This window comes from Lemur catta, chromosome 6 (assembly GCF_020740605.2).
Source record: "Lemur catta isolate mLemCat1 chromosome 6, mLemCat1.pri, whole genome shotgun sequence".
NCBI lineage: Eukaryota > Metazoa > Chordata > Mammalia > Primates > Lemuridae > Lemur > Lemur catta.
Window position 1 is genome coordinate 22,710,488 of NC_059133.1, and position 27,492 is coordinate 22,737,979.

The following is a 27,492-nucleotide window of genomic DNA, read 5'->3' on the forward strand; positions in this document are numbered from 1 at the left end:
ACAGTGTCAGAATTAATTGCATTTTTGTACTATAGTTATGTAAGATGTTGCCATTGGGAGAAACTGGATGAAGTGTATAGGGGGTCTGTCAGTTGGTGTCAGAGAATTGGAGAACTGGAGAATTGGCTGGTGCTGGAAAATACCAAACGGTTAATGTCAGAAGTGGTGTCAGCAAAAAGATACTGCACATGATTTAACACTTGCGTGTTAATGTAGTTCACTGCATAACCAGATTAAAAGAGAAAAATCTCAATCAATGTAAAAGAAATATTCAACAAAATTGAATATAATTCATAACAAAACTCTTAGAAAATGAGGAATGGAAGACAATTTCCTAAATTTGATAAAGGATTTCTTCCCAAATCCCACAGCAAATATGATGCTTAAAAGGGAAATAATAAATGTATTTTTTAAATTCATATTGCAGACAAGCAAATAAAATTTATATGAAATGGTACAGGACCTAGAGTACCTAAAATAATTCTGTAAAAGAATAAAGTGGAAAGAGTTTCTCTACCTGATGTTAAGGATTACTCTAAAACTACAGTACTCAAGAAAGAGGGTATGATATTGGCAGAGGGATAGCTACATAGATCAATGGAACAGAATAGAGAACCCAGAAATAGACCCACGCTAATATGTCCAATTGATTTTTGACAAAGGTGCAAAATAAATCAATGGAGGAAGGACAGTCTTTTCAATGAATGATACTGGAGCAACTGGGCACCTATAAGTAAAACCATAAACCTCAATCTAAACCTCACACTTTATACAAAAATTAAAAATTAACTCTAAATGGATCATAACTTAAATGGAAAATGGAAAACTATAAAACATGGTGGGACGGGGAAGCACAAGACTCAGGGTTAGGCAAAAAGTTTTTAGACTTGCCACAAAAAGCACAACCCATTAAAGGAAAAATTAAGTTAGACTTCATCAAAATTAAAAACTTATATTCTGCAAAAGACCCTGGTGAAGAGGATGAGAAGACAAGCTATATACTGGGAAAAAGCATTTGCAAACTACATATCCAGCAAAGCCCTTGGATTTAGAATAAAATTTGCTAGAAGAACGCAAAATTCACCAGAAGAATTAAAACAACCAATTAGAAAATAAGCAAAAGACAAAAATGGATATTTCACTAAAGAGGATATAAAGATGGCAAGCACATAAAAATATGTTTGATAAGAATAGTCATTAGAGAAATGCAAATTAGAACCACGAGATATCACTACACACTTACTTGAACAGTTAAAATAAAAAAGTGATAATATTAAATGCTGGCAAGCATGAGGAGAAACTGGATCACTCATATACAGCAGGTGGGAATGTAAAAATTTACAGCCACTCTGGAAAAGAGTATGGGTTTTCTTACAAAATTAAACACACTACCATACAACCCAACAATTGTACTCTCGGGCATTTATTTCAAAGAAATGAAGATTTATATTCACATAAAAACCTGTACATAAATGTTCATAGCAGCATTATTCCTAATAATCAAACCAGGAAACAACTCAAGTGTTCTTCAATAGGTGAATGGCTAAACAAACTAAGGTACATTCCTGCCACAGAATACTAATAAGCAATAATAAGTAGCGAACTAGTGATATACACAACTTGGGTGAATATCAAGGGAATTAATTATGTTAAGTGGTGGAGGGGGAAACCAATCTCAAGAGGTTACATACTGTATGATTCCATTTACATAACATTCTTGAAATGACAAAACTTTAGAGAAGGAAAATGGATTTGTGGTTGCCAGAGGTTAGGAAAGAGAGAGGAAGGGAGGTGGCTATGGCTATAAAAAGGTAGCATGGGGAGTGAAGGAGAGTGGGTAAATCCTAATAACAGAGCTGTTCTGTATGTTGACTCTGTTGATGGTCACACAAGTTCTACAGACTGCATACAATACACACACACACACACACACATATACACACGCATGCATGTAAAATCGCTGTAATCTGAATAAGGTCAGTGAATTGTGTCAATATCAATTTCCTCGTTGTGACATTGAACCACAGTTACATAATTACCATTAGAAACTGGATAAAGGGTATATATGGGGTCTTTCTGTATCAGTTCTTATAACTGTATATGAATATCTAAAAGTAAAAAGTTTTTTAATATGTATGTTACAAGGATGTCCATAATCACAAACTCTATTCAACCTTAGGCTATAAACGAGAAAAGTAAATAAGTAGTTTGAGCATCAGAAAGGAATAAGCAAAACTTTCATTATCTCTTCATGATATGACTATTGACATCTGTATCTACAAATAAATTATCAAATTGTATAGAAGATCAGTGTACAAAAATATAAATTATATTCCTATACAAAGAATAGAAGAATTCAAAAAAGTAATTTTAAAATATCATTTACACCAGTACCAAAAAACAGTTCCTTAACGTATCTAACAAAAGATATATAATACCTTTATGGAGAAAATCACAGAAATTTATTGAAAGACATTAAAAGATCTAAGAATGTGATCTGTCTACTAATAGAAAAAAATCAGTATTACAGAATAAAAACCAAAAAACCCTCCTGAACCTATATATATATACAATATATATATTCAATTCTACCTCTATCAAAATCATAATACAGTTTTTTGTATTACTCAACAATCATTCCAAACTATTTTGTGGAAGAATACCCAAGACTTGCATAGAGGAAAAAAACACACTGGAGGAATTGTTCTATCAGATACCAGGACTTAATTGAAACCCAGAGTAATCATGATGGTGTGATACTGACTCAGGAATGGACAAATAGACCCATGAAACAGAAAAGAGGTTCCAAAACTACATATATGAAAACTTGCCAAATGACAATGGTAGCAGTGACAATAGAATATAGACTACTCACTAAATGATGCCTTCCAATTGGGCACCTATAATGAAACTAAAAACGATAAGGAGGGGGACTCTTCCTCTCACCATTCCTAAAAATAAATTACTGAAATTTCTAAAAGTAAAATGTGATGGAATTCCTAAATGTGAAAATCAAAAATTTAAATTCAGAAATAGAATACCTTTACTACCTTAGGTTAAGGAAGAATTTCAAAAACTATAAAGGGAAATATTGATACATTTGACTCCATTAACAATTAAAATTTTTGAATTATTTTTTTAAAAACCTTAAAATGTAAACTGAAAAGCTACAAACTTAGAAAAGCATTAACACCCAAACTTCCAAAAATAGATAAGAAAACAAAAGTTTTTAAATGTGTGAAAGATATAAACACGCAGTTTTGAGAATAGAAAAACCCTAGGGCCTAAAAATGTATGAAAAGATGCCTAAACCTAATTAAGAATCAAAGAAATGAAAATTAAGGCAGCAACAAGATAAAATTTCACACCTCATAAGTTTACAAAAATTTTAAAATTTGATAATAATATCAAGTATCACTGATGATGTTGAATAATGAAAACTTCCCACAACACTGATAAAAATTTAAGAGCAACTTAGCAATATGTAGTAATATTAAAGATGTTCATATCTTGGGAACTACACCCCTGTGTATTTACCTTACAGAAACTCTCACACATGCATAAAGAGATATATATAAGAATGTCCTTTGCAGCATTGTCTACAGTAGTGAAAAATTGGAAATGATTTAAATGTCCATTTATAGGAGACAATAAACACATTTTTAAAATTTATTATACCCTGTATATTTTATGTTATATAATATATGCATAATAAATATATATTTATATATTATTTATAATATACTTATATGCTATATTATATGATTGCTTCTGTTTACACTATGTATATTTATTATACATATATGAATATATGTATAATAAATACAATTTATCATACAATTATTATATAATTTATTTAGTATATAATATTTATTTACCATATAACGAAATACCATACAGCAATAAAATGAATAACCTGGACATTTATAATTGATATTAAAAAATCACATCTAAACCAAATGATAAACAGCAATACCATAATAGCCAGAGACTTCAACACCCCGCTGACAGCCCAGGACAGATCCTCCAAACAGAAAATAAACAAAGAAATAATGGACTTAAACAGAACGCTAGAACAAATGGGCCTGACTGACATTTACAGGACATTCTATCCAAAATCCACTGAATATGCATTCTTCTCATCAGCTCACGGGACATTCTCTAAGATTGGCCATATCCTAGGACACAAAGCATGTCTTAAAACATTTTTAAAAATAGAAATTATGCCATGCATCTTCTCAGATCACAGTGGAATAAAAGTAGAAATCAACCCTAACAGAAATTCTCATTTCTACTCAAAGTCATGGAAGCTAAACAACCTTCTCCTGAGCGATTATTTTATAAACAAGGAAATCAAGATGGAAATCAAAAGATTCTTTGAACTAAATGACAAAGGAGACACAAGTTATCAAAATCTGTGGGATACAGCCAAAGCAGTCCTGAGAGGAAAATTTATTTCCATAAATGCCTATATCCAAAAGACAGAAAATTTACAAATAGACAACCTAATGAATAGACTCAAAGAGCTAGAGAAAAACAGACTGACCCCAAATCCAGCAGGAGTGAAATTAATAAGATCAAATCAGAACTAAATGAAATGGACAAAAGGAAAACTATATGGGAGATTAATAAAACAAAAAGTTGGTTCTTTGAAAAGATAAACAAAATTGACACACTTTTGTCTAGACTAACTAAGAGCAGAAAAGAAAAATCTCTAATAAGCTCCATCAGGAACATGAAAAGAGAAATTACAACTGATACCATGGAGATACAAGATATCATCTATGGATTCTACAAAAACCTTTATGCACACAAACTGGAAAATGTGGAGGAAATGGACAAATTTTTAGAAACACACAGCCTCCCTAGGCTCAACCAGGAAGAAATAGAATTCCTGAACAGACCAATATCAAGAACTGAAATCGAAACAGCAATAAAAAACCTTCCCAAAAAGAAAAGCCCCAGACCAGATGGTTTCACACCCAAATTTTATCACACCTACAAAGAAAAACTGGTGCCTATCCTACAAAAGTTATTCCACAACATCAAGAAGTATGCAATCCTCCCTGACACATTTTATGAAGCCAACATAACCCTGATACCAAAACCAGGAAAGGATGCAACAAAAAAGGAAAACTACAGACCAATATTCCTTATGAATATAGATGCAAAAATTCTCAATAAAATCCCAGCAAATCGAACCCAGGTGCTTATCAAGAAAATAATCCATCACGACCAAGTAGGCTTCATCCCAGAGATGCAGGGATGGTTCAACATATACAAATCTATAAATGTAATTCACCACATAAATAGAAGCAAAAACAAAGACCATATGATCCTCTCAATAGATGCAGAAAAAGCATTTGACAAAATTCAACACCCTTTATTATAAGAACGCTTAACAAAACAGGCATAGAGGGGGCATACCTAAAAATGATACGGGCCATATATGACAAACCCACAGCCAACATCATACTGAATGGGGAAAAATTGAAAGCATTCCCACTTAGAACTGGAACCAGACAAGGTTGCCCACTGTCCCCACTGCTATTCAACATAGTGCTGGAAGGCCTTGTGAGAGCAATCAGGCAAGAGAGCAGAATCAAGGGTGTCCAAATGGGGACAGAAGAGATCAAACTCTCACTCTTTGCTGATGATATGATATTATATCTAGAGAACCCCAAGAATTCGACCAAGAGACTCCTGGAATTGATAAATGAATTCAGTAAAGTCTCAGGATACAAAATCAATACACACAAATCAGAGGCATTCATATATGCCAATAACAGTCAAACTGAGAACCAAATCAAAGACTCAATACCCTTCACAATAGCAACAAATAAAATAAAGTACCCAGGAATATATTTAACTAAGGAGGTAAAAGACCTCTACAGGGAGAACTATGAAACACTGAGGAAGGAAATTGCAGAGCATGTAAACAGGTGAAAAACCATACCATGCTCATGGATTGGAAGAATTCACATTGTTAAAATGTCTGTACTACCCAAAGTGATCTACAGATTCAATGCAATCCCTATTAAATTATCAACATCATTTTTCACAGATACAGAAAAAATAATTTTATGCTTTGTATGGAACCAGAGAAGACCCCGTTTAGCAAAAGCAATTTTAGGCAATAAGAACAAAATGGGAGGTATTAATTTACCAGACTTCAAACTATACTACAAGCCTGTGGTTATTAAATTAGCTTGGTATTGGCACAAGAACAGGGACACAGACCAGTGGAACAGAACTGAGAATCCAGATATAAAACCATCCTCATATAGCCATCTAATCTTTGACAAAGCAGACAAAAACATACAATGGGGAAAAGAATCCTTACTTAATAAATGGTGCTGGGAAAACTGGATAGCCAGATGTAGAAGACTGAAACAGGACTCATACCTTTCACCTCTCACAAAAATCAACTCACGGTGGATAACAGACTTAAACCTAAGGTGTGAAACTATTAGAATTCTAGAAGAAAATGTGGGAAAAACTCTTACAGACATGGACCTAGGCAAAGAATTTATGAAGACGACCCCAAAGGCAATCACAGCAACAACAAAAATAAATAAACAGGACCTGATTAAATTAAAAAGCTTCTTCACAGCCAAACAAACTGTCATGAGAACAAACAGACAATCTACAGAATGGGAAAAAATTTTCACATGCTACACATCCGATAAAGGACTGATAACTAAAATCTATGTAGAACTCAGGAAAATCAGCAAGAAAAAAATCAAAAAACCTATCAAAAAGTGGGCAACGGACATCAATAGAAATTTTTCAAAAGAAGACTGAAGAATGGCCAACAAACACACAAAAAAATGTTCAACATCTCTAATCATCAGGGAAATGCAAATCAAAACCACAATGAGATATCACTTAACTCTAATGAGAATGGCCTTTATCAAAAAGTCCCAAAACAATAAATGTTGGCATGGATGTGGAGAGACAGGAACATTCATACACTGCTGGTGGGACTGCAAACTAGTGCAACCTCTGTGGAAAGCAATATGGAGATACCTTAAGCAGATACAAGTAGACCTACCATTTGATCCAGCAATCCCATTATTGGGCATCTACCCAAAAGAACAAAAGACATTCTATAAAAAAAGACATCTGCACGCGAATGTTTATAGCAGCACAATTCACAATTGCAAAGATGTAGAAACAGCCCAAGTGCCCATCAATCCATGAGTGGATTAATAAAATGTGGTATACGTATACCATGAAGTACTACTCAGCTATAAGAAATAATGGTTATATAGCACCTCTTGTATTTTCCTGGATAGAGCTGGAACCCATTCTACTAAGTGAAGTATCCCAAGAATGGAAAAATAAGCACCACATGTACTCACCATCAAACTGGTTTTACTGATCATCACCTGAGAGCACATTTTGGAATAACATTAATTGGGTGTCGGGCAGATGTGGTGTGGGAAAGGATGGGTGTATACATAGATAATGAGTGTGATGCGCACCGTCTACGGGATAGACACGCTTAAAGCTCTGATTTGGCAGGGGGAGAGGGGGTAAGGGCAATATACTTAACCTAAACTTTTGTACCCCCATAATATGCTTAAATTAAAAAAAAAGACACTCCAGAATATATAAATAGCTTTTCCAACTCAAGAAGATGACAACTGTTAAAAATATGGCCAAAAAATTTAAACAGTCACTTCACCAAAGAAGATATACAAGTGGCAAATAAACACTTGAAATGGTGCTCAACATTATTAGTCATTAGGAAAATGCAAATAAAAACCACTATACACACATTAGAATGGTTAAAATTTAAAATGACTGACAATACCAAGTCTTGTTAGAATTTCGAGTAACTGTAATAGAACTCTCGGACACTGCTGGTGGGAATGTTAAATGGTACAGCCACTTTGAAAACAACTTGACAGTTTCTTACAATGTTAAACATTCATTTACCATGCAACTCAAATGAAAAGACATGTCCACCAAGACTTATACATGAATTCCCATAGTATAATAACTACATTCACAGTAGCTCCAAACTGGAAATAACCCAAAATTAACCGATAAATGAATAAACAAATTGTGACAACTGAATACTACCCAACAATAAAAGGAACTACTGATATGTGCAACAAAATCAATGAACACATCATACTAAGTGAAAGAAGCCAGATACAAAAACAGCAAGGCAAGGCAGGAGTTGGGGTAGGAGGATTTCCTAAAAAGGAGCTGTAGAGAACTTCTTGGCCTGACAAAAATGTTCTCTATCTTGATTATAGTGCTGGTTACATGATTATATACATTTGTCAAAACTTCAAATTATCCACTTAAAATTTTTGAATTTCATTTTTATTGTATATAATTTATCATTTAAAAAAGCTGATTTTAAAAAAATCACAAACATAATATTGAGGGGGGAAAAAGCAAATTTCCAAAGCAAATTGTAAAAAATAATACCACACATTATTTAGGGGCATATACATATGTAGTTGACATACAAAGTCACTCATCAGCATGATAAATATCAAATTTGGAGACAGTATTATTTGTGGGATAGGGAGGAATGGAAATGCATTCCAGTAGGGGTACATAGGGATTTCAACTGTGTTTGAAAGGTATTACATGTTAAGCTGCATATTAGGTGCATGAATATTAGTCATGTTATTTTCTATACCCATTTAAAATGTCATAATTTAAATAAAGAAAATTAAGGAATAATCAAAGAGATAGTAGGCAAATGCAAACAAAGAGAAAGCAAAAGCAGTTCTATTAATATCAATATGATGCAAATTAAGATCAAAATTATTAAATAGGTAAAAAAAGACATTATGTGATAAAGGTAAGATAGATGAAGAAGGTATAAGAATTAAAAATATGTACTTATAAAAACAGAAGCTAAACATTTTACCATGATAAGCTTTATGATCAAGAAAATTGGGTCCACTGATAATTAAAGTAATTTACCCATTTGTTCTCCTGACCATCCTATCTGAATTACTGCCACCACCATGACCTGACAAGGTAGTTACACTACAGCATATCATTCTTTTCATTTACTTAACAAAATTTACCAAAATTTTAAGCTGTCTTGTTTATTTGTGTGTTTACTTGTTGACCATGCTCCTTTCATTAATATATAAGCACTTAAAAGTAATGATTTTACACGTCTGGTCCACCAGTGTACCCCTAGTACACAAAACAGTGCCCATCACATAGTAATCCTCAAGTAAACTTTTACTGAATTAATTAATTAGTTGATACCTTTCTTGTTCTGGCATTTCATAAATAGCTGGATTTTTGGAAAAAAAATCTCTTAGTGTTTCCTTTCTCTTACTTCTTCTTTTTTGTGGTATATCTATACTCTTAATAGAGGAGATAAAAACATTACAAATTAGACTTAAACTTTGAACATAATAGTATAATTTACTCATATTCTAATGCTTATATTTTGACACTGAAATACAGTGGTTTCCTTATAACCTTCAATTAAAATAACTATCAAAAGCAACAGAAGTATCCCATAGCCAAAAAAATCTGATTATAAAATATCTATGATAATTTAAGAATTGTATTGTATAATTATAAAACTATATTTATTGATATTTCCTTCTGTTTCATATTATAATGAATTAAAATGTAGCAAATCATCTCTAGATACATGAATCTCATGTAATTTCATTACCTAAAATTCAAAACTCAGAAAACTTACTCTTCCAAACTCTATTATTGCAGCTTTGAACTTCTTCAAAGGTTTGCTTCCCTTTTTACCCAAAGCATTGTCTTTATATTTCATTTTTTTTACTCCAAGTAGAGACTCATTCCTCCTAATACAAAAAAATAAAGTCAGTTAAAAGGATCTGCAAAAATTTGCAAAACTACCCCCAAAGTAATAAATCTTTAATGAATGTTGTCACTGAAATTATGCAACAAGATTCAAACCTTCCTGAGTCACACGCGTAAATTAGACTGTGATATCTCTGGTCATCAAGAAATAGCTGGCTTCTCAAAAAAGCAAAATGTGAATCACACCATAAAATATGATGAGAAAAGAGAGGAGCTGAAGGCATGATGTAGATGGAACAGAATGGGACTGAAAATAAAGTAACATGAACGCTTCCCTTTACAACTCAGAGAAAAACCACGTTAAGAGTGACTCTAGACAAGACACCTTGCTTCTAACAGATTTCAGTCTCTTTGGTACCATCCTGTGCAAACTCCCAGCCACTACTGCCTTCCAGATACCAACAGGAACATTTAATATCCCTGAGCATTTAATATCCCTGCTAAATTCTTCCCTACCCCCCAATCACCTGCAGGGGTTCCTAACCCTATATTCTTTTTTTTTTTTTTTTGAGACAGAGTCTCACTCTGTTGCCTGAGCTAGAGTGCCGTGGCGTCTGCCTAGCTCACAGCAATTGCAAACTCCTGGGCTCAAGCAATCCTACTGCCTCAGCCTCCCCAGTAGCTGGGACTACAGGCATGCACCACCATGCCTAGTTAATTTTTTCTATATATATTTATTTTAGCTGTCCAAATCATTTCTTTCTATTTTAGTAGAGACGGGGTCTCGCTCTTGCTCAGGCTGGTCTCCAACTCCTGACCTTGAGCAATCCTCCCGCCTTGGCCTCCCAGAGTGCTAAGATTACAGGCATGAGCCACAGCGCCTGGCCCTAACCCTATATTCTTAATCACAGACTTCAATGGACTGTAGTGGTAATCTGGCCTCTTTTCCAGATACTTTAAGTCTCTCATTATCCCTCTATTGATACTTACCACCTGTTTTTTCTGAAATTTATATATTTTCTAGAATGTATATTTCTTTTGGTAAGTACCTGCCAGGTACAGCAAAACCCTGCTGTAACATAATAAATGGGATCTGAAAAATTAAATTGAATAAAATGTAGGGTCACATAAATGCAAGGCTAATGAAATGACAGTATGACTGGGTGAGTCTGGCTAGCTAGTCTCAGGGGTTGGGGTACATGATCTAATCTGTCTTGGTTCCCAGTGGCTGTTGGCCTCTCACTTCAATTTTGATGATGATCTTGGATCCTGTGGTTGGTTGAGAACCCGGCTCAGCTGCAGCAGGTCCAAGAATCTGCCCGTTAACTGACATCCATTTTGGCAAATGTTTTGTTGCCCAAACTAGAAAGCTTTGACCAATGGCCACCACTGGGGACTTGGAGATCCATCCTCTGCAACTTGAATCCTGAGATTGATTGCCTTCCATTTTCCAACCAGCTAGGTTTCTTCTCTATGTCCTCCCTCTCCCTCCACCAGAATGCTTGACCTGGTTGCTGTGTTTTTCCAGAAAGAGATTGGAAGGAGAGGAAGTTACGGATGCACACTTAGGCTAAAGTCTTTCCAACTGTCTCAGCATTTTCTTCCACGTGCTGCAGGACCTTCATCCATTGACTAGACTAGATTAAAATCCTCCTCTCCTTGACTTCTTTACAGCTTTTTATTTTGTTTATGGTATGTATTAATAAGCAGTGCTTTTAAATTTTTCTGTAGTCAATGTTATTGAGCTTTTATTACATGGTTTATTCATTGTTTTGGTTACTTATGTAGCCATGTGTCACTTAACAGGGTTACACTCTGAGAAAGGTGATGTTAGGTGATTTTGTCATTGTACGAACATCACGAAGTATACTTATACAAACTAAGATGGTACAGCCTACTACACACCTAGACTATATGGTAGGTGTATTGTAGCCTAGCCTATTCCTCCTAGGCTACAAACCTGTACAGCAGGTTACTGTATTGAATACTCTAGGCAATTGTAACACAATGGTAAAATAGATCTTATGTTACTGATGTTTACTTTCACTAAAACGGAAAGGATAAATCTATGCCCAGTAAAGAAAAGGCCACTTGTCAGTTGTCAGGAAAAAAGATGGATTCATTTGACATCTCTCATAACTGGCATGAGACGCTATCATTTTCATGATGATTCAGGCTTCAAGAATGAGAGGGACAGCTCTAAAGTTTACTACTTCTATTTGAGGAATTCCCCCTTCACGTATACAAATAGAAACCCCAAGACATGGCTCTGTTCCTTACTATAAAAGAATCAGAAACGCATAGTAAATGACCAAAACTGGACCCAATCCCATGTGAAAGAGAGCTAATGGCTTAGAGATAATATTATCTATCCTGACCCAATAGCAAAAGACCTCCTAATGTATTTCCTGCTAAAAATCTGAACATGCTCTATTCTCATTTCTTAGTTCAGTTGTATAAACATTTTTACATTTAGTTATTTATTTGCACACACAGACATAAATCTTCACTATCTCTTGGTAGCTGTTTTAACAGCATATACCTCACCCTCCTTTTTGTCTACCTTACATTTCTTAAAGTGACAATGCCACTCATTTTTTAAAGTTGTTAACACATATAAAACTTACATTACAAGTACCTTTTCAAGAAGTCATGGACAGGAGTTGTTAACTCCACCACAAGCTGAAACTTTTCATCATTCATGCATTTTAGCATAACTTGTGTAAAGAATTCCAGGAATCTAGGTCTTTGCTTAAATTTCATAACTGTAAAAATATGGAAGTTCACATATTGTTACCAATATACTTAGTTATTGGCATTGAAAGATTACTAGTGCTAATAGTCATTTTGTTCCAATAGGCAAGTCTATTAATCTTCTTTTTAGATCTCTCACTTTTAAAAAACATAGAAGTAAATGTGGTATGAACTATTGTTTTTCTAAGACCAACTAATCTTTTGCAGTCTATATTTCATTTACTTTCTAAATAAGTGTTATGAAGCATTTCATTAAAGTTGCTTCTAATGTATGATTAATTGGGGAAAAGTTCTGATAATTATTATTAACTATCAATCTTAATTTTTATTATATTTCACTCTGAGTTAGGCAATAATGTTGCTTTTCTTCATAGCTAAACTTAAAAGTCACTACTGCTTTTTTCAATGCCCCAGTTCTTGTAAGCTTCCTAGTAACACCATTCACTACCAAAGCAAGCCACCATCAAGGTTCTGTCTTTCCAGACTTTAAATCAGGTACACGTATAGTTCTCTTTCATTACTTGGCAATCAAGATTCTACATTATTCCAAATGGATAAGAACCCAAAATATTCTGCCTAGAACAGGTAAAATCTCTAAGTAGACAACAGAAACACAATCCACAGAATCATGTACACATTCAGGTCACCTACCTTCTTTCATGGCATTTTTGACTGACCAATTTAAAACTATCGGGAAAAGAAATATAGGGTCTTCTGCTCCTGAGAGTTCAGCTGTAACATCTGAGTTTTAAAAAATTAAGAAGTTAATGCTCTGTTTAACATGAATAACAAGCAATAAAAATTCTTGGAAGGGACAAAAAATAGGAAAGTACTCAAGTATTCATTCTAATTCATTCTAAATCATGTACCTTAAAATATCAATTATAAAATTACATTTTTCAGATAAAAAGAATCCAATCATTTAAATTATTTCCTTATATTTTTTCCCCTAAAAGCTAAGGGATCTACCACCAAATAGGTGAAGAGTTTCCAAGGCATGATTCTCTCTTATTCAATAACTGTCATACATCAGCACACCCAAGACTCAGAAACCTACCAATTATATTAACTCCATTTTAATAAAATTATCTTTAAAAGGCAGTAAAGTATAGCACAGTCACCGGAGCCAGACTTGCTAGGTTCAAATTCTAACCTTGACACGTTTTAGTTATGAGACCTTGGCAAGTTATTTAGCTACTCTGTGCCTCAATTTCCTTATCTTCAAAATGGGGATAATAACAATACCTTCCTCATATAGTTGTTATGTATAGATTATATGAGTTTTAATGTGTATAAAACACTTAAAATAGTACCTGGCATACAGAAAACACTGTACAAAACTATTATTTTTATTATTGTTGTTGTTGAATTTACTGTTTAGCTAGTAATATTGTGTTGTGCTTCTTGGTAATATGTTTTTATTGATACTATAAAAATAAGTAATTCACACTTCTAGAACACTTCATACTTTAAGGAATTATACTTTTTACATGTAAAAAGACAATTACCACTTTCCCAAAACTAGGTTTACTGATTACGGGAAGAATAGAATATTGGGTTCCATTCATAAATTCAGCTTGAAACAGACATGGAACACAGTGAAAAAGAGAGAGATCCAAATCAGGAAATCCTGAAACAGTTTGACCACCAAGATATAACTGAGGCATACGGTAAAAGAGGTAAAGTGGAGACAGGAATTATACAAGTGTAGTCAGGTCCCAAAAGACCAGGGGGCCAAAAATGGAGCCTCCTACATGGTTTGTGGCTCAAATTTAGGTATTCTCTTGTTCTTCTAGAAGATTTGAAGTATCTGCATTTTTTTAAATGTGACAGTACTAATCATTGTCAGAAACTAAATCAGTTTCCCAAGGAGCTTGCCAAGCTGCAAACTCCAAAATACCAATCATGGTATTAACACAATTGGTCCATTATGAAACTGCTACAGTACAATGACCTAAACCTAATCTTTCACTCTACTTTCTACTCTAGAAGACCATGGTTCAAACCACTTACACATTAACACCCCTTACACTCTCCCTTTATTTCTCAGTTACTGCCTTTAGAGCAGTGATTCTCAATTTTGTGCTACCCCGAAACCCCACCAAAGACCCATTTGGTAACATTTGCCTCCCAGTTGATTGCCACAACTGGGAGGGTGGCATGCTATGCTTCTATGGATAGAAGCCAGGGACGCTGCTCAACATCCTACAGTGCCAAGGACAGTCCCCGCAACAAAGAAAACTATCTGGCCCAAAATGACAGCAGTGTCAAGGTTGAGAAAAACCTGCTTTAGAGGCAGAAGAGGCAGGCTCAAGTCCAAGGCAGCTATGTAATCCTGAGTAAATCACTTAATCTTTATGAGCCACATCTGTAAAAAGCGGTTAGCAATCCCTTATTAACAGGCTATTGTTAGGATTAAAGACATAATGTAAAAGCACTGTGTAAACCTTAAAGGGTTTACCAAATGCTAATCTTATCTTAATCCTTTGAACAAAATATTTTCTCATTTTTAAAAACATAATGCTAAACAGAAAAAAGTATACAGAAAAAGAATGATCACATTGCTTTGTCAGTTTGAGTAGGTGTGTTTCCAACAAGGCCAGCTGTTCATTTATTTTTTCAGGCAACAGTATCTGCTGTGGCTTCTTAGTCTTTGAAGACTTCTTAGAAGAACCCTAAAAACATTGGTTAAATCTCAGAATGTACTTCAAAACACATTGCAACAACTGTCATTTTCAAACAACATTCTTTAAATTATGTTTTCGTACTTTTATACTTGTTAGATAAAACTATTATCTACATGGCTAAACAATACTAATTAATAAGTAATAATAACAGTTATTGTCTTCTAACAAAATGCCAGACATTACTAAGTATTTCATGGAGATTGACCACAATACTGCTGCTTTTCCCTCTCCCTTTCTCCCAGTAACTTCCGCCCTCTAACCAAGCCCTCCAACATCTGTATTTTTAAAGCAGCTGAGGATATGGCTCTAAAAATCTTCAAAAGAAAATTCCCAGCCTGCCCGCAGAAATGTATCCCTTTATTTTTTTCCTTTCTTTTCCCAGAAGGAGCTTCTTTACAACTGAGCTAATTGCCTTTGCTACTTTGCCTTTCATTGAAACATAACAGGATTGGTAATTAGTGGATTAGGAATTGGCCTGTCTGCACTCAGGCTCCCCACGATGTTTTCTGTCTGAGCCTAAGAAGTGGCCCATCAATGTCTCTTGTCCTCCCCACCCCCAAAAAAAAACCTTCCGCACCCCTTTAGGCTTTAAGGGATGCTGAGTGGCTCTAATGACTTCTGACTCCTATAAATTAACAATGGCTACAATATTAGTCAGCAGTAAGTATCACAGCCTTCTGCTGAACTAGCAGCTTCAAGGAGAGAGGTGTGAGGCACTATCCTACCACAATGCACAGAGACAGGGTCCTAGGCCAGGGCCTGGGGAACATAAGGGGGCTGGCTGGTGGACCAGAGAGTAAACGCTTAGTGGGAAAAACCCTCAAATTGCTTCCAGCTTATTCCAAACTCTCTCTAGACAAACAATCCCCCCCCCCCCCGCCCAAAAAAAGGATTATGGCAAAAAAAGTCATCCGGTAAGGGAGGGGTGCTGTTTTTTCAAAGTGTTTTGTTTTGTTTTGTTTTGTTTGGCAAACAAGTGCTTACTTGGAAATTCAACCTGTAATAGAGATAGAAATGAAGCTGAGCTTCAGTAATTTGCTTTGAACACAAGGTAAAAAGCTCTAACGTGTATTTACTACATTTGATCATCCACCCAGAACAACAAAATCTTAGATTTGGAAGAGACTTCAGAGGGCTTTTAGTCCAATGTCTAGGATGTTCACCATCATTGCCTAATGATGGTCAGAACTGGTGATAAGGACTATTTAGTAGGCTAGCACAGATTCCTTTTTCATTTTCCTGACCATAACTCAAAAAAAAATTCACTATATTATTATACTTTACTTCTGTGACAAATTAAAAACTGATTAATTTTCATATATGTTTAATAATACTACATGATTCCTAAAAGATCCAACATATATATTTATATGTTTAAAAGCGAGAAACAAAAAGCAATTACCTCCTCTGGCATTTCTTCTTGTTCATTAGTACTAAATAGAGATTTGCATGCTGGTGTGATGTCCAACATTTTTTTCCCGTAATTTATAATCATTACTGCGAGGTCATACTCCTTCCATGAACGCAGAATCTAATTTTAAAAATGTATTAATTAACTCTGTTGGACATTTGTCTATTTTCAAGTATAATGCATCATTCTTCCTAAATTTAAAAGCTTCATAATGTTTAGGGTCTAAGAAGTCCCCTATTTTTGTTAAGAAGGCTGGAAATTTACTTCGAGATCATATTTAATGCATTTAATGCAATTAAAAATGCATGATTCCACTAGTTAACAACTAATAACAGAATCTCACCAATGTTAAAAGAAAAACTTTAGACAAATTTAATGTAACAGAGCTTAATTGAGCAAAAAATGATTCACGAATCAGGCAGCCCACCCCCACCCCAAACCAGAATAGATTCAGAGAGACTCTATTGGAGGATTTATGAACAAAAAGGAAAGTAACATACAGAAAATGGAAGTGAGATAGAGAAACGGCCAGATTGGTTATAGGTCGAAGTTTGTATTATTTGAATATGCTTTGAATAGTCGGCTGCCTTTGATTGGCTAAAACTTGGTGATTGGTACAAGAGTAGGTTACAATCTGTTTATATAATACGTCCAGTTAGGTTACAGTTCACTCTGTACAGAGAAACCTTTAGGTCAAACTTAAAACATGTAAGAAGGCAGCTTTAAGCTAAACTTACTTTAACATCAATAATGAATTCTTCATACCTCCAAAGCCATACAGCCAGATAACTTTCAGTATAGTAAGTAGACTATTAAGAAAGTATTTCCATTTACAAAAATCTATATTAAAACAAAGTCATTCTTAAAGGCCACATAAACATTACTTCTTATCTTGAGTTACTTTCTATGGGAAATGGCACAATTATTAACCTTATGATGTCTTAGAGGGGCATTTATCTCAGTAAATGATTTATAAGACATTCTGGTAGAGGACTGGACTAGGAATAAGCTGTTTTTGGCAGATTCTCCATGAGCCCTAGGGGAGGCATACACTGTAGTCAAAAAGAGGCCTCCCCTCTCTTTTTCACATTCCCTATCCCTATCTCTATCTCTGGCCTTCTTTACACTGGCCCTTACCTACCTTTCTAGAGTAATCTTCCACCACTCATCTCCTTATACTTTAACCTCACAAAATATTGAGCCAAGTATAAAATCTGACAATCACCATTGAGGACTGAACTCTGACCTTTTTCTTTTGCCCAAATTTCTTTCTAAGAGGACCGGTGAGTCATACCTACAAACAATAAAATCTCACTAGGCAAGTTTTATTAACCCAATATAATATGGTTTACTTTCCAACCTAGTTCCATTTATAGCATCACATGAGAGATAGAAGACCCCCCCATCTTAACTCAAGCATCCCTTCCACTGATTCCAGGTCTTTAGACAAAGCTTAACTCTCTCAACCAAATGTCAACTAAAGAATCCCTAAAACCCACCTATGACTTATATAAGCTCCCACTCCGAGATGTCCCACCTTTTTGGGCCAAACCAAGGTATAACTTCCATGTATTGATTTATGGAATTTACCTGTAATTCCTGTCCCCATGAATGTATTAATATAAAACCAAACTGTAATCTGGTCACTTCAGGTACACATGCTCAAGACCTCTTGAAAACTTGTCCCCTAGGCCGAGGTCACACATATTCAGCTCAGAATAAACCTCTTTAAATTATTTTATAGTTTGGGTTTTTCCATCTAAACCATTGTGTTTTAGGACTTCATGTCTTCCCACAGCCATTTCCCAGAACAGCTTTCCCCACCTTATTTACACAGCTTCACCTTGTGGTTAAAACCTTGGCTCTAGCGTCAACCCCAGGAGAGCCAGCAATCTGATTCACTTATACCTACTGCAGGCAAGGGTCAAAGGAATCGGACACATTCACTGTGAGCCCCTTTGGGCAACTAAGAGTGTAAATAAGTTTGTATGAATGTTATACATAGATATATTCTGTTGAGTAAATTAGTATTTAAGGTAAATAACAACTGTTACTTCTTATGCAGGGAAGGGATATATAAAGCAGCTGAAAAATAAAGAGTGGCTACTTAGACCTGACAAGCCTTACCTAATCCTAAGTACAGGAAACGTTTCTATGGGACCAGAGCAATGGTGCTAAACTAATGCCGACTGTGGAACAGAGTGTAGGAAGGAAAGTGGTGAAATTAATTTTGAGTAAGTAGATAGGGTTAGGTCATGCAGAGCCTTGAATGCCCAGCAAAACAGTTCAATCTCATTATACAATTTCTATGAGAGGGGAAAATTTTATTAGAAAACAGAAGTGAGCTAATGTTTGCTCTCCACTGTACTTAATTTTGTTTTCTGGCATATTTAGAGAACTTATAGAGAACTGTGCGATCATGTCCCCTCATTTTAATATGCTAGTACAAAATAAGAAATGATAAAGAATTTTTTCCAATCAAAAGAAAAATAGAGCACCAATTCTATTTAACATACCAAATGATAAACAGAAATAAAAAGAGTACGCCAGATGTTTAGCATAACAATTTTAAAACCATGCAAAAGGAATGACAGATTTAAGATGAGGGATCTCAGAAGTAGCACTTTAGAATTAAAAAAAAAAAAATACTGCTGCTTAAAGAAGGAAGATTCAACCACCTGAAAAGATCACCATTTTTTTAAACAGAACGAAGAAACAGAGCCGTTTGACTAATTGGGCTTTACATGTCCTAAGAGAAAATCCAATGTTGTTTATATCAAATGAACACCTGAAATGTGGGATTCAGGGTTAGTCCAGTATTCTGGGACTATAGGCCAGGCTGAAGGACACTTCTAGAATGGCAATTTTCAACATATCAATTTTGGACAAAACCAACCCAAATATCCAATCCAAATATCCAAATATCAAATCAAATCTAAATATCAAAAATTAATTTTTTTTAAAAAGTTCAGAACACATCCAGGTCACTTCTACAGTATCATCACTTGGATTTCAATGATTCCTCCAGTGCGGGAAGGAGGAGTGGGGCCATGGCTGGCAAGTCAGGAAATGCACAGAGCCAGCCCCAAAGCCACTGTGTGCTAAAGGAAAACATTCGTCCAAGGCTGAGAGAGGCAGCATGAGAATTCAAGGACTTCAACCTCCACTGGGCCCCAAACTCTGGCTGTAAACCCTGTTTATTCTAGATCAGCACCCCCTCCCATCTTCTATACTGGCTGGCCCAAACCGTCCCATTCTTCTCAAATATTTGAAACCCACCCTTATCCTTCACCTCCTCACTGTCAGCAAATGACCTCGCTTCCTTTCCACAGAGGAAATGCAGGGGAACTAGCTTATCCCCCATTCATGAACCTATCACCATACCTGTAACTACAAATCACCCTCTTTGAGAGGGGAGAAGTGAATCTCCTGTTCAAACTCACCCCTCCCACATGTGCTGGGATCCCACTGCCTTCTGCCTCCAGGGACCTTACTCTACTCCTCGCCTCTCCCCTCCCAAATCTCCCTTCTTTCCCTCTCCTGCCTCCTCCCCATCAATATTCAGATGTTTTAGAATACCGGAAGAAGCAGGTTTGGGGGTTTATTGGTTTGTTTGTTTTTAGCAGAAGATGTTATTGGCAAGTTGCCAACAACAAGCTGCCTTGGAATAGAGTTTCTTTCTTAGTTCTGGAAGAAACACTGCAATAGTCCCTTTTAGTTATTTAAATGTAAACTAAGTAGTTGTGTTCAGTGCCCTGGAAGGAGAGTGTACTTGGTCTTCCTTTATTTGAAAAAGACATCCTTCCCCTGGAAATACTCATTGATGGAAGAGTTTGGGGAGGAAAGGCCAGCCAGATAAATATATTCTAAAGAAAAGTAACCTTGGAAGGTGCACTTTTGGCCCAGCATAACACTAATTAACATGTGTGTAATTGTAGTGCTGGAAAAGGAAAGGGGTGCTTTGGACTGTGTGGGACCCCTGTTTTCAATGGTTATACCTTATGACCCGTGACAGAACTAATAGTCACAGGAAGATCCTAGAGGTTGGGGAGGGGTAGGAATGACAGAGGATTTTTGGATTAATCTGACTCTTTAGCTCTTCCTCTTGCCTAGTGTTCAGAAGCAAGATCAGCCCCTTGGACTAAGTGCACCCTTGAGATTCCTAGGTAATTCTAAGACAATCTACCCTTCTCACTCAACACACTGTTCCCAGGTGATATCACCTATTTTGCTTTAATTGTAGTCCATATGCTAATGACTCCTTTGTCTTTATATATATTTGGCCTCTTCTGAGCTCCAGGCCCAGAAGTCCAATTATATATGGTCACTTCTTTGGATAGATCGCAATGTTCAACATGTTCAAAACTTAACTTCTCCCCTTTTATCACACAAAATTACTCCTCATCCAGGGTTCAAAGAATAGTGATATTGTTACCCAACTGCCCAGGCCTGATAGCTGGATATTACTGTTGACTCTTCCCTATTCCTCTTCTATCCCTTTTATGTAGTAGATTGCCAGGTTCTCAATTTTATCTCATAAATTACTCTTCAATTCTTTCAATTCTCTCTACCTCCCACTTTCTCCACACTAGTTTAGTTTATCATCCATCACCTTCTAATACATCCCCTGCCTCAGGTCTTATTCCCCTCTAATTATTAGCTGTTGTGCAACCAGAATAATGTTTTTCCTAAACTACAAATCTCATTATGTCATTTCTACGTTTGAAAGCCTTCAATGGTTCCTCTCTGACCTCAGAAGATGGCCATGTGTCACGTGGTACCTGTTCATTGCTCCACCTTTTAAGGTAACCAAAATATTTAATTATATCCTCCATAATTAATGACAAATTGATTCTTCTTTTCCAGAACTGTAAAATTATTTCATTCTTATTGATTACTCCATGAGGTAACCAATGTTAATAATCCTGTACCTGTCATATATTTTTCCCAACCTAATATTTGCCTTTAAGCTTTGTTTATAGTACCTTGCCATAAAAATGTTTTATTATATAATCTAATTATCTATCTGAATTTTGTGCCTTACTGAGAAAGGTGTCCCCTGATTCCAAGGCCAAACAAATGTCCTTGAATCCATCTGGACTTTATTTTCTTTACGGTATGAGATATGGCTCTGGCTTTGTTCATTTCCAGACGAATATAGTTAGTTATACCAGCAACTTTCATTAAATAAACTATTGTAATACACTATAATTTTCTCAATGAATCAAATTACTATCTTTGTCATACAGTAATTTCTTCTGCAGACTTGGGGCTATTCCTAGACCCTCTATTCTACTCCACTGAACTATGTCCCCCTTACTCTGTTAACATCATTTTTTATTGAAGTGGCCTTATGGCAAATTTTAATATCTATTGAGAACTCTTAAGTTATTCTAATCAGTTCCAGAGAAACACTATTGGAATTCTGATTAGAACTGCATTAAATTTAAATATTACTTTAGGAAGGATTTACATTCCTATGACAGTAAGTCTTCCTATTCAGGACTTAGTGTGGCCTGCCACATGTTCAGATCTTATTTTCTGTCCCTCAGTAAGATTTCACAGTGCTTTTATTTAGGTTCTTTAACATTTTGTTAAAGTTAAGATATTTTATTTTATAAGTGGTATATTTTACCCTCTCCGTATCTGACTACTACTAATATAATAAAAAAATTATCAGTTTGTAGATATCTTATACACAGTCACTTTATATATTCTCTTTATGATTCTAGTAATTTTTTCCTAGATTCTCATGAGTTTTTGAGACCTCTACAATTACAGATAAATTATGCAGGCAGTTGCCAGGTTACAGAAGAGGTGTATGTTCCCGAGAATACCTTTAGGTCGGATTTGTATGTAACTCAGATCCTTGACAAACAGCACATAATAATAATACTATAACGACTCGTGGTAATAGTAATACTGTAATAAGACCAAGAATGAGAATACTGTGTATTATTGTATAATACTATAATAACAACTTACAGATACTATTGTGCTCTTTCTTTTAGTTCAGCCAAACAGAACGTAAAAACAAACTCATACTAAAACTTTCTATAGGAGATAGGAGAAATTTTTTTAAAAAATATTAAAGGTTAATACTCACCTAATGTTGCATCAGTGCTAGGCTAATAGAATGTTACACTTCTTTTGATCTTCTAACTAAATCAATAATAACCTTTCCATTTCAGTCATTAATCCACTACACTGCTTAGCAATAATTGATGCTTTCATTGGAGCACTACCTTTCCTATGTTCCATTATTCTCACTTCATCCTTTATGTTATAATTGTTCCGATAGTCTAGCAACTAAAGCCTAATGCTTTCCCACTGAATGATGGCGTCTGGTCTTTCTCTCAAAGCTTAATTATTCCTACTTTTGTTTCCACCGTAATCACCTTCTTTTTGCTGCAGACTCACCTGGCCTTGCAGGGGACTTTTGCTTTGGAGGCATGGTCATAAAGGAAACACAGACTCACAAAATTGAATGAAAAAGTTAAGATGAAAGTGATGTTGTGTGTAAGCAACCACATGAACGATGAGACCAGCCGCTAGCATGAAGATGCATCAATGAATCTCTTACGCCATGTAGGTTTGTTTACTTGCGCAGAAGAAACTCATTCCCAAATGATTAGTATTAATTTTTTAATTATAAATTATCCTTATAGGGAGCCATTTGGAAGTACGGAACGCCACAAGACAGGTTGTCTATAACCCGGGGACTGCCTGCATGTTCCTTTCTGATAATATTAAATTGTTTCATATACTTACCTACTGCATGAGAAAGAACCTCTGAAAACACTGAATCTTACTGTTAAGAGTCAGCAGCTTTTTCCTGTTTCCTGATTTTTAAGGAAAGAGCTTCAGAAATTTGCCATTTAGTATATTTGCTGTAAAATTTTGGCAAATGTCTTTATCATTATTCAATACCTTCCTTCCATCCTAACTTATTAGAAATTTTATTAGGAAAGGTTGCTAAGTGAGAAAAGTACTTAAATGCCTTCAAAGCATTTTTGATATAATTTTACTGGCTTTTTCCCTTAATTTGCTGTTGTAAAAAAAATTCAAGTTTTGTTTTAATTCAGACTTGATCTTTAATACTTGATAATGAGCCTGTCCTAAGACTGGAAAATGACCAGATGCCATCCAGGAGCAGAGAAGGGTGATCTTTCAGAACAGAATCTCTGCCCTGATTAATGCTATAAGCCCTGCACTCTGCTTTTTCTGATATGAAAATTGCCACTCCTTTATTTTTATTTGCATTTGCCCAGTACCTGTGTCTATCCATTTATTTTTCAACCACTGTTTTGTCACCATGTTTTAGGAGTGTTACTTGACATAGTGTACATCTGAACCTAACTTTTTAGCCCATCTGGCAGTCTCTGTCTTCTGAGTTCTTCACACTTAGTGAAGTGGTTAATATACTTAATTTTATTTATACTTAATATACTTAATTTTATTCCTTCCATCTTAAACGCTACCTTTTTCCTTCTTACTTTTGCCAAATTAGCCATTTTCCTCCCTTTTTTCCTATTTCTGTTTCATCTCTCTCATTCCTCCCTGCTAATTTTTTCTTCCTTTCAATTTAGAAGGCTTACTATGCTTTAAAGTTCTGCTCATGGTTACATATTCCTCTCAAGCATCTTGAAATATACACATTCTGTCAAAGAACACAGTAATTTTATACTACATGTACTTTATATGTGTGTGTATATACATACATAAAACACACAACCATGCACCAAGAATCTTTACCTGCTCACATCTTCCCCCAACCCAAACAGGATGGAAGTTTTAGTTCTAGGTTACTAGTAAGTTTCTCTTTCAAAGATGACTCTTCTCTTTCAAGAATCCCTACTTAGCATTTATATTGCAAAGTCCTAGTCACATCATTATTATCTATTTAATTTTAATAACTCATATATTGCAAGATTCATTGCTCCCATTATTCTTCTCCTTTTTGTCTTTCCCTAGCTTGGGATTTCTGTTCTGAATCAATTGTCATTTGATAGAGTATTTCCTCAAGTGTTTTCCTCAGATAAGTACATGGGCAGAATACTTTTCAAATGCCTGCACTTCTGAAAATGTTTGTTTTGCCCTGACAAATGAATGATATCTTTCCTGGTTATTAATTTTTGGACTTCAGTCTTTTTTCCCTCAGGGTTCTACAAATGTTGTTCCAGTGTTTTAACTTCTAGTGTTGCTGATAAAAAGTTTGAAGCTAATTGGTTTTCTTTCCGTTGCAAATAACTGCTCATGTCATCCATGAGTTATTCTTCTCCTGCAGCTACTATGAGGTTCTCTCTAATTCTCTGTGCATATGTCAAGTGCCTAAATCAGCACCGTCACAGACAGGTAATCAGTCAATATTTGTTAAATGGAGGAGTGCAACAAAAATGAAAAACTAGTTTATATTCTGACCACACTTTTGCCTATGTGTTCTCCCTGGCTTAGATCTCTAGATATATCACTCTTGATTGGTACAGTCTGAGTTCATCTTTATGGTTAGTTCTCTGTTGAGTTCAGGGTCCTGTACACCAATCTCAGAATCATCCTTAGATCCTACCTAATCTGTCCTTTCCTTCAAGTCTAACATCATTTTTTACATTCCAATTTCATGAGATTATCTTACTCTTCTCCTTTACTGACTGCCCTTCAGTCATAATCCTGCTGCTTGAGCTCTGGACATCTTCGAAGCCCCACTACCCACACGCGACTCCTGGGTTAGGATACTTCAGCTCTACCTGCAGTTGCCACTGAGATCACAACCTGACAAGATGATACACAGGTTTACTGCAGTATAATGAGCATATAATTCATGTTTTAGGATTGTGAAACAAATCTGTTCTGTGTGACCATATAGAATGCCTACAAAATAAATGCTATTTCAAGAACATCAAGTTTTAGTTTGTGAAGCCCCACAGTTTCATCAAAAAGTTCAACAACACATTGAACTATTCTGTAATGTTTAGACTTCACATTTGCTTTTGATCTAAAAATGCTTTTCTACTTACTGCGATTCAAAGTAGTTTGACTTTCTAAAGCATTACTGCTCCTAAGTTTTATGACACTAGATAAAGAATAAGATAAATACCTTTGTTACGTAGAAGATACAACAAGCTATCATGTGCTGTACACTTTCATAACTCGCAGTATTTTTCTTTGAGAAGATGGTATTTGGCAATCCTTGCAAAACCACTATACACTTTATCAAGATCTAAAAATTAGAAAATGATTTTAGTTTAAAATATCATCCTTACTGATTATGAAATGCTCTAATCAAATCATGTGAGTTTTAAGACATAAAATTTTACCATTATAAATAATTATTGATACGTTGTTTATTAGGTAGAAAGGAATGTACACTGAGATAAAATTGATATGTTCAATCCTGAGACAATCCCTTCATTTAAAATAACTTGAAAACTAGTGAAAAGAATAAAATAAATACACAAATAACTATTAAAAAAACATACTTTGACAAGTGTCATAAAAGATATAGGCAGCATGTTACATGTATACAAAAAAAACTAAAGATCATATCCAGGCATAGGAGGACCTTGAAAATTCATATGGAGGATTATGTGGTATATTAAATATTATATAGTGATTCCAGGTACTTGAAATAATACCTTCCTTTAAAATTAAGACCAAATATTCACATCCCAGGAAATCAATTAATATTGGTGTTGACTTCATATTCTCCTTGTTTCATATTATATTATTCTGAATTTGATCAAGAGCTAGCTGATTAAGTTTAGTTTTCATTACTGTTGCATAGTTCTGGGAAACATCACTGTCAGAAAAGTACAGCTGAGATTGCAGCAATCTTCATCGTTGAGAGTATCCCCAAGGACAAATTAATATCCAAATGCTGGTTCTTTGGGGGCACATTAAGTGCTTCAAGCTCCCATTCTAACAACACTGTCAGTATTGTTACCAGACACTTATTTTTAATACTTTCTTAACTCCTTCCCCTCCATGATCACCCTCTCCCACCCTCCCACACCATACCCCCAACCATGTTAACACCTTAGTAGTTTTGTAGTTTTCTTGAGTCTCATATAATCGTGTATAAATACATAAATGTACATAGAAAGAAGGTTGTTGTCATTTTACAAAATGGGATTTATACACACTTTTCTGAACTATACATTTCTCCTTTAACCATGCCTTGTGAGAAATCCCCCAGGTCTACAAGTCCAGTTCTAATTCATTATTTCTAATGGCTGCGTAATACCATTTGGTATGGATCAAACACAGTCTACTCAGCCACTTCCAGGACCTCATGTCGCACACTTTTATGGTTAATGTTGTGCAGTCTGGCAGTACTGGTACTTCTCTTTGTCTGCAGCTTTTTTGCCACTGCCAAGAATGCCACAGTAAACACCCTTATACATGCTCAGTTGCCAACTCTGAATACCAATCAACGCACCAGCTTCAAGATGATACCCAGTAAGGATGAGACACCACCCTCCAGGACACAGTATATACCCTAAATCCATGCCTAGTATGTGGTACTGTGTCCCAGCAGGTAGAACACATGGGTCCAGGAACCCAGGGGTGGAGCTGGGAATAGCATTTTGCCAACCTGTGATTTTATTCCATGGGATAAAATACTAACAGAGGGATTTCTGAGTCAGATAAATGTATTTTTAAATTTTACTAAAATTTTATTCTATAGTATAAATTACTAGCAGAGGGATTACCATATCAAGTATATTTGAATTTTTTTGTTTGTTTTTCTTTTTTTTTATTTCAGCATATTACAGGGGTACAAATTTGGGTTACATATATTGCCTTTGCCCCACCCAAGTCAGAGCTTCAAGCATGTCCATCTCCCAAACAGGGTGCACTGCACCCATT

At 35.3% G+C, this 27,492-nt stretch overlaps 1 protein-coding gene across 1 annotated transcript in view; it reads right to left on the reverse strand.

The window, feature by feature from the left end:
* The window catches only part of CFAP54 (cilia and flagella associated protein 54), a 281,353-nt gene that overhangs the window by 182,660 nt on the left and 71,201 nt on the right, over positions 1-27,492 (reverse strand). Inside the window, exons 26-32 of the mRNA XM_045553185.1 lie at positions 25,721-25,843; positions 16,618-16,746; positions 15,089-15,203; positions 13,180-13,269; positions 12,413-12,539; positions 9,701-9,815; positions 9,253-9,353 (exon numbers count right to left, since the gene is read on the reverse strand). Coding sequence (XP_045409141.1) covers positions 9,253-9,353; positions 9,701-9,815; positions 12,413-12,539; positions 13,180-13,269; positions 15,089-15,203; positions 16,618-16,746; positions 25,721-25,843 — 800 coding nt within the window. The remainder of the gene's footprint in view (positions 1-9,252; positions 9,354-9,700; positions 9,816-12,412; positions 12,540-13,179; positions 13,270-15,088; positions 15,204-16,617; positions 16,747-25,720; positions 25,844-27,492) is intronic.